General features: G+C 36.2%; 1 protein-coding gene across 1 annotated transcript in view; it reads left to right on the forward strand.

The window, feature by feature from the left end:
* Window positions 1-13,075, forward strand: part of LOC127881635 (solute carrier family 41 member 1-like) — a 31,209-nt gene that overhangs the window by 17,120 nt on the left and 1,014 nt on the right. Inside the window, exons 6-10 of the mRNA XM_052429713.1 lie at window positions 3,638-3,784; window positions 5,257-5,404; window positions 5,919-5,992; window positions 8,629-8,763; window positions 10,371-10,519. Coding sequence (XP_052285673.1) covers window positions 3,638-3,784; window positions 5,257-5,404; window positions 5,919-5,992; window positions 8,629-8,763; window positions 10,371-10,519 — 653 coding nt within the window. The remainder of the gene's footprint in view (window positions 1-3,637; window positions 3,785-5,256; window positions 5,405-5,918; window positions 5,993-8,628; window positions 8,764-10,370; window positions 10,520-13,075) is intronic.

Raw genomic sequence — 13,075 nt, forward strand, 5'->3', positions numbered from 1 at the left:
GTTATCTTGGCAAAGGAAAATGTTAAGGGTTGCTTCCCTTGTAAACAGTACGGTGTAGTATTGCATGGAACTATCAGAATACCTTGCGCTTTGTCGTTTAAACGTCACATAATATAATTGAAAAAGTTTTGAGGTAACTCCACAGAAATAACGGATTTAAAGGCATTTTTTAAGGAATAAAATTATAACGACCGCTTGTCCCGTCGGACTAGCAAATTGTATATTTACTTGTCCGGACTAAAAATTTGGTTGTCCTGGACAGTCGGACTACCGTTAATGTCGAGCCCTGCGTTGTAATTTATTTTTAGGTTGCATTCAAACGTTGCAGTTTGGTTGTCACAATGGTGTATATAAAAGTTTTCCCGACGTTTTTTTCCAACGTAACTGCAACGTTGTATTTAGGTTGCATTCAAATGTTGCAGTTTGGTTGTCACAATGGTGCATATGAAAGTTTTCCCGACGTTTTTTTCTAAACGTTGCTGCAACGTTGTATTTAGGTTGCATTCAAACATAGTATTTTGTAATTCTTTTAAAAAAAATAATATTTAAAAAAATAAAATTAATAAACAAACCATTTACTGCCAACCGCTCTTTTGAGTATTATCGCCAGATATGCACACTGTGGAGTCCGTTTCCTAGAAAGAACCAGTACTTGGTGTCTAAAGAGGAGATAATAAAATGCTCCCCAAGTAGGAAGCGTACTTTATAATAATACAGTTCATGTATAACATCAATGAAAATATGATTTCTTGTAAATTTTAGAAATTCATTTTTTATTTTATTTTACAGATCAGTTGCTTAAACTTAAAGATGCTAAAGATGAACTTTAACTCAATATGGCCGGATAAAATAATTTGTTTAAGTTGTGTTATGCATTAATATGGTTGATTCTATAGTTTCAAAGTTTCAACAAAAAATAAATAGTCAACATTTTTGTCTGAAACTTTCAATTGTCGCTGTGGTGTAGTGAATGAGATGTCCGCCTAGCGATCGGGAGTTGGTGGGTTCGATTCCCTCTCGGGGAATGTTTCATTAACTCCACTATAGACATCAAATAATGGTTCTTTCTAAGAAACGAACTCGAAAATGTCCATAACTGCCGATACTAATCGAAAGACCGGTTGGCAGTAAATAATTTTTTTTAAATATTATTTAAACAAATCGAATTTTTAATGCGACCTTAAAACAATGTTGCAGCAACGTTGGGAAAAAACGTCGCAGCAACGTTGGCAATAAATCGTCTGGAAAAATTGCATATAGACCATTGGTACAACCAAACTGCAACGTTCGAATGCAACCTAAATACAACGTTGCAGCAACGTTGGATGCCCTCTGGGATTGTGTTTCTGACAAACACATCTTCTTTAGTTGTGTTGTTATTTGGTTTTGCCATATCTGATTGTGAATGAATATTATATATTAATTATAAGATTGACTCCACTTAATTGTTAGGTTATTTCTGGTGAAACAATGTTTTTTTCAGTTTTTGTCCTTTAATTATTATCATGTCATTATCTTATTGATTGTTTGTTTCCTTGCGGGATCTCAGTACCTAATGATCTGAATTTGATGACAATGCTTTCGATTAATTAATTGATAAATTGACAAAATGCACCAATTGGTAGCATCCATCAGTTTTACTGGTATTCTTGTTGCTTTTAGAACAATAAGAAGTTTTTTTAATGTGTTTACAACAAACAGAACAAACTTTTCAAGCAACCATTTAATGCATATTTTTTTAAGATGATATAATTATTTTAGCTCATCTATTTTTTGAAAAAAAAAAGAGCTATTGTCATCACCTTGGCGTCAGCTTCGGCGTCGGCATCCAGTTAAGTTTTGCGTTAGGTCCACTTTTCTCAGAAAATATCAACGCTATTGCATTGAAACTTGGTACACTTACTAACTATCATGATGGGACTGGGCAGGCAAAGTAAGATAACTCTGGTGTGCATTTTGACAGAATTATGTGCCCTTTTTATACTTAGAAAATTGAAAAGTTTTGTGTTTAGGTCCATTTTATTCCTTAAGTATCAAAGCTATTGCTTTCATACTTGCAACACTTACTAACTATCATAAGAGGACTGTGCAGGCAAAGTGATGTAACTCTGACTGGCATTTTGACATAATTATGTGCCCTTTTTATACTAAGAAAATTGAAAATTTGGTTAAGTTTTGTGTTTAGGTCCATTTTATTCCCAAAGTATCAAAGCTATTGCTTTCATACTTGCAACACTTACTAACTATCTTAAGGGGACTGTGCATGCAAAGTTATGTAACTCTGACTGGCATTTTGACAGAATTATGGGCTCTTTATACTTAGAAATTGAACATTTGATTAAGTTTTGTGTTTTGGTCCACTTTACTCCTTAAGTATCATAGATATTGCTTTCATACTTGGAACACTCGCAAACTATCATAGGGGGAAAGTACAGGACAAGTTGCATAACTCTGGTTGTCATTATGACGGAATTATGGCCCTTTTTTGACTTAGTAACTTTGAATAGATGGTTAAATTTTGTGTTTAGATCTACTTTACTTCTAAAGTATCAAGGCTATTGCTTTCAAACTTCAAAATACTTTCATGCTATCATGAGGGTACTGTACCTGGCAAGTTGAATTTTACCTTGACCTTTGAGTGACCTTGACTATCAAGGTCAAATTATTAAATTTTGCTAAAATTGCCATAACTTCTTTATTTATGATTAGATTTGATTAAAACTTTAACATAACAACTCTTACCTGACATACCACAATAGACTCCACCCAAACCATCCCCCATGCCCCCCCCCACCCCACCCCAGAATGCCCCCCCCCCCAATTTTTTTTTCATTTTTTTTAAGATCATCTAGTAAATGACTACACCCTTACACTATACCCCCTCCCCCCCCCCACCGCCCCCCCCTCCGCAATTTTTTTTATATTTTTATGTTTTGAAACATGGTTAAAATACAAAAATATATATATTTTGTTTTTGAAATACCGTCCAACCATCCCACCCAAGAATACCCCTCCCCCCAGATTTTTTTTTGCATTTTTTTGCTTATTTTTGGAAGATTAATGTAATAAATGACCACACACCCACACCATACATCCCTCTCCACCCCACCCCTACCTCCTTTGTGATTGAACTATTGAGATAGGTCCCTTCACCTTTAAAAGAAAAATAGATGAGCGGTCTGCACCCGCAAGGCGGCACTCTTGTTTAAATTATAATGCCACGTTTACCATCAATGTACCCCTTACAGTAAAAGCAAGACTTGAAAAAATTGACACAAGCAGTGAGTCAATAAAAAACTAATTGAAATAATAATTGTGTTGTTCTTCTCATCAATTCAAAACTACTGCTACTCAACTGCTGGGCTTAGACATGAAACCCTGGGAGTTGATGCTTTTCAGAAGCAAAGTGAAAATGGCTGTATGCGACCAGCATAAAACCAGACCAGCCTGCGAGTCACGTGCAGTCTGTTCAGGTTTTATGCTGTTGGCTTCTCATAAGTATCTCAGGGTTTAAAAAAAAGGCTTTTAAAACTTGGATCTTGTCAGAAAGGTCTTAAATTGAATTTGATTTTGTAAGGCACTACAAAGGTGTCAATTTTGAGTGGTACAGGGTAAAGCAGAATGATGTTTTCCACAGGTTGTGTGATGGTTGGAGTGGTGCTGTTATCAAAGAAGGTCAATATTAACCCAGACAATGTTGCCACGCCCATTGCAGCCAGTCTCGGGGATATCACTACACTGTCTCTTCTTGCAGGGATTGGATCTTTACTCTTCAAGGCTATAGGTGAGAACAGGTGTGGAGATAGTGAAACAATGAACTACAGTTGAATCCCGATGGCTCGAGCTCGTTGGGACCGGCAACAAAAGTTCGAGCCATCTGGAATTTGAGCCATCCGATTTTAATAAACTTTTGTTTACGAACAAGTCTGCAGTATATTTTCACCTCCAGTTGAAGAGTACACATATTGCTTAAACTCCGTACTACTTCCTACTTCTCTCTGCTTTTGAGTTCATAAGAACCAAATATATACTAAATAACTTTATTTACCAATATTTTAAAACTGTTACAAATACAATCAAACACATATCATATAGTAAATTATATCAGCACGTTTTAACGTAGCACATTTTCTGGAAACACAGAGCACTAAGGAACAAACATGCATCATGTATCATCCAATGATGATACGCATTATTTACATATGAGACAGTACTACATTTACTGATTTATTTTAAAAAAATGAAGAAACACTTTATGTCAGTGTGTGTTGCGTTCCTTAGCTGTCGTTGAGCAACGCAGCTTTCTATTACATCCAGTTGACACTGAACGTGCTTTGAGTTTTCGCACTCCTAAAGATAATTTCTGATTGCATTAATACAAAATGTAATCTTTTACTCAAATCAATGAACGATTAAGTCGATGACATGTTTACAACCGGTGTTAAATCAATTATTGAGTGCCTTTACTCAAGAGCTCATAATCGATTTACAGTTTTTGCGAACCGAAGCAAATTCGAGCCATCCGAACATAAGAACGTGTGAAAATTGTCACTGGGACTGTGAAAACAGTTCGAGCCATCCGATAATTCGAGCCTCGCAAATTTGAGCCATCCAACAAAATTATATATGAATATATAGCAATAAAAAATCGGTGCTTTGATGAGAGTTCGAGCCAACCGGAAATTCGAGCCCAGCGAGTTCGAGCCATCGGGTTTCGACTGTACATGTCTCACAAATGATTTACGTGTAAAGAGCAATGTTTGTTAAATGTACATAGTTTAAATAGTGCAGTTATTAAATAGTTCATAACTGGTATCAATATTATTTTTTCAGAAGAATAAAACAAATAACTGAGAGAACAATTCTTCATGTTAATTATTTTATTGGGTTTGTCTAAGAGCTTTTTTAAATTAAAACAAATTTGCTAGATTTAGGTTTGTGATAAATTGTTCTTTGCTAATAAAACAGAAGGTTTCTCAGGATCAAAATTTGAATGACCGTAACTATCAGTAAAATAGTCTCTTTATACAATCTTTTTCAAATATTTCAGTTTATGTAGGAAATGCATTAAAATTATCAAAATATCAGTATATTAACTTATATATCAGGAATAAAACGCCACTCTTAAACTGCCAGGATCATTTGTTCACTTTGTTTATAAGATTTAAAGGGGCTTAGCCATTATTAAGCTAATATGACACGTTAAATTATTTTGTGAAACTTTAAATGTAATAGATTGTCTCCCTTTGTCTGTAGGTACTCAACAGTGGTTGTCCCCCCTGTTGATAGTTATATTTATTCTCCTCATACCACTATGGATCTACTTCTCCCTGCACAACAAGTACACCCACGATGTTGTGTATAACGGATGGAGTCCCGTCTTAAGTGCAATGGTAATCAGTAGGTAAGATATTCTTTATGACATGGACTTATTAGTTTAGAGAAGGTTGCAACCTTATGGTCCAATTCATACCTTTGGTTACCAGTATTATTTATATTCTTCTTTAAAATGCAATGTCATACTTAAAAGGACGATAGTGAAAACAAATTAATATAAATTTATAGAGACGTATGCTATCTTGGCATGAAATCAATTAGCTTTTCACACGTATTTTAAATTTAAATAATTTCTGTTCATCTTAACAGCTTACCTTTTATAAAATGTTTTGAACAGGCTTTCAACCTCACAGTATATACTAGGGATGGGAACACATAATGGAATATTCAACACTTGGCTGAATATTCTAATTCAAAATTCATATTAGAATGTTTGATTTTGGTGCAAAGAAACTTCCAAAAAAGTTATAAGTCGAATATTCGAATAATTACAAAACAATGAATATTTCAATATCATTTTCAGTATTTGTTCCCATCCCTGGTATGCACATTAAGATTTGATATATGTTTGAATGTTACAGTATAGGGGGTGTGATTCTGGGCTTCACAGTCTCCAAGTACCCGGGTATAGCTGTGTTCCAGCCTGTGATAAATGGTGAGTGCGTAGGATGTTGTCAACTGTTAGCTGATTGCCACTCTATAGGCCACATTTTTCATCGAATTTGGATGATACTTGGTCGGAATTTGTATTTTGAGTATATCTTAGCTGAATTCGAATCTGTTTCAGGTTCATTAAAAAACTAGTTAACCAGGTCACTTTTTATGTCCCCCACTATGGTAGTGGGCGACATATTGTTTTTGCCCTGTCTGTTGGTCTGTCTGTTGGTCTGTTGGTCTGTCTGTTGGTCTGTCTGTTGGTCTGTCTGTTTGCGCCAACTTTAACATTTTGCAATAACTTTTGCTATATTGAAGATAGCAACTTCATATTTGGCATGCATGTGTATCTCATGAAGCTGCACATTTTGAGTGGTGAAAGGTCAAGGTCAAGGTCATCCTTCAAGGTCAGAGGTCAAATATATGTGGCCAAAACCGCTCATTTTATGAATACTTTTGCAATATTGAAGATAGCAACTTGATATTTGGCATGCATGTGTATCTCATGGAGCTGCACATTTTGAGTGGTGAAAGGTCAAGGTCAAGGTCATCCTTCAAGGTCAGAGGTCAAATATATGTGGCCCAAATCGCTTATTTTATGAATACTTTTGCAATATTGAAGATAGCAACTTGATATTTGGCATGCATGTGCATCTTATGGAGCTGCACATTTTGAGTGGTGAAATGTCAAGGTCAAGGTCATCCTTCACAAGGTCAAGGTCATCCTACAAGGTCAAACATCATATAGGGGGACATTGTGTTTAGGGAAAAAAAGTTACCACTCTAGAGGCCACATTTATGACTCATCGTTGATGAAACTTTTTCTGAATGTTTAATTTGGCAATATCAAAGTTCAAATCTGGGTCACATGGGTCCAAAAACTAGGTCACCATGTCAAATCTTAGAAAAATCTTATAGTCACTCTAGAGGCCAAATATATTGTCCTCTACCGATGAAACTGGAGGGGACTTATGGTTTGCGCTCTGTCCGTCAATCAGTCAGTCAGTCTGTCTGTCAAACTTTTCTGGATCCTGCGATAATTTTAAAAGTTCTTAATAATATTTTTTCATTAAACTTGAAACATGGATAGATGGCAATATAGAGAGTATGCACATCATTTCATTTTGTTCCTATGTCATGAATTCTGGTTGCTATGGCAACAAATTCAAAAAACAATTATGACAATATTGGAGTTTCACCGGTAGGGGACAATATTGCTTGGCAATCTCTTGTTTCTCATGTAATTGTTATATTTATAAATACCTCATGATGGCATGTTATGTTCACAATGTTTTTGAAATGAATTAATAAAGCATATATTGCATGATATATTGCATGGGTGAATGAATGTTGTTATGGATAATAAGAAGACATATTTCATGTTATTTAATGGGTTTTATCACAATTGTTGATTGTTTGAAATTATATTCCACTCACCCTGCAGGCTTGTGAGCAACATCTCACTATTTACTTGTGCGATACAGCCAATAGGGCTACCTTAGTGATCTTTTATTCACCATGTCACTTATTGCACTTAACCCTTTACCACGCAGATACGCACTTTAATGGGATTGTAGTCCCTTAGAAAATCAAATTAAATTCAATAACTTTCTACTAGATTCAAGTTTTAAAGGCTTAAGATACTTATTAGCAGCAAACGTCATAAAACCTGAACAGACTGCAATTTACTTGCAGGCTGTTCTGGTTTAACGCTTGTTTTTATAAAGCCATTTTCACTTTGCTTCTGAGCTGGAAAGGGTTAACTACTACATTTGTATATTCCCTCTTACTGGTGTGGGGTAACCTGGATACAGTTTAGGCCAGTCGTATCTCCATCTCCCTTCACAGGGTCTGTCACCCTAGTTAACTACTACATCTGTATATATCCTCTTACAGGTGTGGGGGGTAACCTGGATGCAGTTTAGGCCAGTTGTATCTCCATCTCCCTTCATAGGGTCTGTCACCCTGGTTAACTACTACATCTGTGTATTCCCTCTTACAGGTGTGGGGGTAACCTGGATGCAATTTAGGCCAGCTGTATCTCCATCTCCCTTCACAGGGTCTGTCACCCTGGTTAACTACTACATCTGTATATATCCTCTTACAGGTGTGGGGGGTAACCTGGATGCAGTTTAGGCCAGTTGTATCTCCATCTCCCTTCACAGGGTCTGTCACCCTGGTTAACTACTACATCTGTATATATCCTCTTACAGGTGTGGGGGGTAACCTGGATGCAGTTTAGGCCAGTTGTATCTCCATCTCCCTTCACAGGGTCTGTCACCCTGGTTAACTACTACATCTGTATATATCCTCTTACAGGTGTGGGGGGTAACCTGGATGCAGTTTAGGCCAGTCGTATCTCCATCTCCCTTCACAGGGTCTCTCACCCTGTTCAACTACTACATCTGTATATTCCCTCTTACAGGTGTGGGGGGTAACCTGGATGCAGTTTAGGCCAGTCGTATCTCCATCTCCCTTCACAGGGTCTCTCACCCTGTTCAACTACTACATCTGTATATTCCCTCTTACAGGTGTGGGGGGTAACCTGGATGCAGTTTAGGCCAGTCGTATCTCCATCTCCCTTCACAGGGTCTGTCACCCTGGTTAATTGCTACATCTGTATATTCCCTTTGACAGGTGTGGGGGGTAACCTGGTTGCAGTTCAGGCCAGTCGTATCTCCACCTCGCTCCACAAGGTCTGTCGCCCTGGTAACATGCCGGTCAACATGGTGCAGGGTTGCCCAAACTGCATGGAGGCATTTATTGGCACTTGTAAGTTTGTCTTGTTTTTCTGCTTAGCATCCTTGCTCATACAATAACATTTTTAATCATTTTTGGCTCACTTTATGTGCAAGGTCTGAAGGGTGAGCTATTTTTGTGCGTCACTTTTTGGCAATTGTTGTTCACTATCAACCATTTTCTTAAAATAAATTTTTCAAACCAACTGGTGTGATTTAATCACACTTTGCTGAAATGTTTCATTCATTGGGTTTTATAAAAAGTCCTTCAGTTTTAAAATGATCATTTGGTGACCATTTACAACATTCCTAAAAATTGTTTTGATTCATTGGAAAACATGACCACCAAGGTGCTTTGCAGCTTTCTTTTATATGTCTGTATTCTAATTGTTTCAAATATTCTGCTCATAATCTTATGATTGGATTTCAAAATGCTTTCACATAAATTTTCCTTGTTTAATTCTCTAGTTGCCAACAAAGGATATGGCAGACAACTTGCTCATTGTCAGCTTTTGTGATTGCTTTTTGCCCTTCTTCAACATTTTACCTTGTTAACACTCTAGAGGCAACATCTATTGTCCAATCTTCATGAAACTTTGGCAGAACATTTTTCCCTAGTTTATTTTGGCCAAGGTTGAATCTGGGTCATGTGAGGTCAAAAACTAAGTCACTAGGTCAAATGAAAGAAAAGCTGGTTAACGCTCTAGAAGTCACATTTTTTGCCCAATCATCATACAATTTGTTGGAACATGTATTCTTATGATATCTAAGATGAGTTTAAAATGGTTTTAGTCTGTTAAAAAACATGGCCAACAGGGTGCGGCAGTTTTCTAATTATTGGTATGGTAAAACGTGTGCATACTTAATATATATATATATACATGTATTTCTTATTATAAGCTTTAGTAGCCTTCCATTCTAGTACCCAAAAAAAGAAGAAAAAAAATCCCTACCTACGAACCCTGTTTTTTTTCCCAAGGAGACCAGAAACGGACCTAATTTTTTTGTTTTTGGCCTAGAAGTCACATTTATTGTCCAATCATATGAAACTTGCTTTGATGATTTGTTCAAATGATATCTTTGATTCGTTTAAAAATGGTTCAAGACAGTTGAAACACATTGCCACCATGGGGCGGGTTATTTTTCTAATTTAGCTATAATGAAACCTTGTGATCACTCAAGAGGTCACACTTTTGCCCAATAATCATGAAAGTTGTCCAAAACATTTTTTCTATTGACTGATAATTTTTCAGCCAAGCTTGAAAATGATTTGGGTCAATTGAAAAGCATTGCCACCTGCGGGCAGAGCAGTTTTCCTAATATTCCTATTAATCGTGAGGCAATACCAGCATAGAAAGTTTAATTGGGTCTGAGGTGAGGGACTAAGTAGGTCTTGTTAAACTATTATTAATAACTATTATTATGATTATTATTATAATACTTAAAAGTGTTATTATCCCCTGCCAAAGGCGGAGGGATATAGAATTGGCGTTGTCTGTCTGTTTGTCAGGCCTCCATTCGTCTGTCACAAAATTAATTTTTGGCAGGGGATATCAATTCAACGAATTTTCTTGGTATGGTAATTATTTCTTTACCTGATAGACATTTGACACAGCAGTTTACTCTGGGCCCATATTTCAGCTGTGACAGCGCGTGCGGCCCGTATGTTGTTGGCTCTAGTCATCCCAGGGCACCTGATCTTCATGTACACCATTTCCTTCATGACTGCAGGACATACCAGCATCACACTCAAGTTCTCCCTGCTGTACCTTTCAGCAGCTGTGCTACAGGTTTGAGTTTAAACTTTTTTATTATACCCCCACAAACGAAGTTTTGGGGGTACATAGGAGTGAGCTTGTTGGTAGGTCCGTATTAAGTGTCTGCTCTCTAATTCAAGTTGTTTTCATCCGATCTTCACCAAACTTGGTCAGATGATGTATATAGATAATGTCTAGGTCAAGTTTGAATATGGGTCATGCCGGGTCAAAAACTAGGTCACAGGGTCACTTAGTGCGTTTTAAACATTATGCAAAATATTCTATGTCAATGAATTTGGGGGTATTCGTCACGTCTGTGACAAAGCTCTAGTTTAAGTTGGATTAAATTGAAAACTTTAGGCTTATTGAAACACTTGAGTCTGTTACCTGGGTAGAAGTTATAATCAGTATTTGATGTCGCTAATGTGAGATCTAAACAACACTACCATATTTGGGATCGAACTTATGACCCCCTGGTTGCTAGGCAGACACCATATTCATTACGCTGTGGTGACCTTAAAATCCTTTCTATAGGTTATTACAACTTATGTGGTTTAATGTAATAATTTCACCATTCAAACAAAGGTTATATTGATAATTGATATTTTATTTTCAACATTATAATAAATTATTCCCCCCTGTATGTATGCTGGAATTGCCATAGGAGTCTGTCCATATGTTTGTCTGTCTGTCACTAGACTAAACTTTTCTGGGGGTGGCACAATTTACCCAAATACACCCAAATACACCCCAAATATACCTAAATACACCCCCCAATGCACCCCCAAATACACGATTTACCCAAATACACCCCAAAACATCCAACTACTACCCAAATACTCATAATTTTGACTCATTATGGCATGTTTAGCCATATTTTTATCAAGTCATTTTAAAGGGATCTTTTCACGCTTTGGTAAATTGACAAAATTGAAAAAAGTTGTTTCAGATTCGTAAGTTTTCGTTTTAGTTATGATATTTGTGAGGAAACAGTAATACTGAACATTAATCATGCTCTAATATAGTCATTATATGCATCTTTTGACGATTTTAAAACCTAAAAATTATAAAGCATTGCAACGCGAAACGATTGAATAATTTGGAGAGTTCTGTTTTTGTCGTTAAATTTTGTGAAACTACAAAGATTGCTTATATAAGGTATAAAATACGTTAAGAATGTGTACTCGGCAGAATAGCTCAGTAGGCTATAGCGTTTTTACTTCAGGACTCTGGCAGGACTCCAGGGGTCACTGGTTCAAAACCTGTTCCGGGCAATGTTCTTTTCCTTTTTTTAATTTTTTTCTTGATTTTTTACTGGAGCTTTTATGATCCAATGTTTACATTTATCAATATAAAGCATTTAATGAATAAGTTAAAAAAATGCCAAAATCTGTGAAAAGGCCCCTTTATTCACATTTTTAATCAAGTGAAGCAATATTAAAAAAAACGTGGTATCTTAGGAATTAATTACCTTACCCTAACCCTAATGACTTCTAATCAGCGCAAAATCATTATTTTTAATTAACTTGATTAAAAAAGTCCAAAAATATGGACAAACATGCCATAATGAGTCAAAATTATGAGTATTTTGGTAGTATTTGGGTGTATTTGGCTAAATTGTGGTGCCCCTTTTCTGGGGGCATTTTCCAACACTTTCAACCAATGATATTCAAGATGTCACGCATTGTTTATCATGAAGATGTGCATATAACATCACGGTTATGGCCCTTTTCGATTTTTGTCATTAAGGGTTATTATTTGTTTCTTTTGTGACTAGACATAGTTTTTACATATGTCTTGATTCTTTTAATAATCAGTTACCTATTTGTTTTAATAACACCTCAAAACATGTGACAGTTGGTATATTGGAGTTACACTGTCACTTGGTTGGTATGTCATTTCATTAGTGTGTCTGTGCACTTAAAATGTTATAGGTTTGTGGAGCTAACTACTACATTTCTCGTGCGATTGAATTAAAACTTAAAATATGTCGTTACCATGGAGTGTACATGTTCGAGACATGTTTTTCATGCAATTTTATCCAAATGTTTTTGACTCATTTTGCCTTGAACTAATCCATTTTTGTGACAGAAGCTTAAAATGATCTCTTGTGGAACAAGCTTTCTCACAAATGTTTCAAGTGATTAAATTTTAACTTAATATGTGTTATCACCATGAAGTGTAGATGTGCTGAACACACTGATTTTAGATGCAGTAATCAAATTATTTATAAGTTCTGTGTTTGAACATATCCATGGGCTTGGCTTCTATGCCTGTGACCATTTCAAAGCAATGCATGGTATTTTATACCTTTCCCACTCGGAAGCAAAAGTGAAAATGGCTATGTGAAAACAGCATAAAACCAGAACAGCCTGCAAGTACTTCGCAGTCTGTTCAGGTTTTATGCTGTTTGCTACTCATCAGTAACCAAGGGTTGGAAATGAAGCCTTTAAAACTTGAATACATTAAGAAAGGTCTTTAATTACATTTAACTCTCTTAGGGACTACAAATGCATCAAAATACATATCTAAGTGGTAAAGGGTTAAGTCAGGTGACAAAGCTTGGTATGGGATTACATCAAGTGAAAG

This window comes from Dreissena polymorpha, chromosome 5 (assembly GCF_020536995.1).
Source record: "Dreissena polymorpha isolate Duluth1 chromosome 5, UMN_Dpol_1.0, whole genome shotgun sequence".
In the NCBI taxonomy this organism is placed as follows: Eukaryota; Metazoa; Mollusca; class Bivalvia; order Myida; family Dreissenidae; genus Dreissena; species Dreissena polymorpha.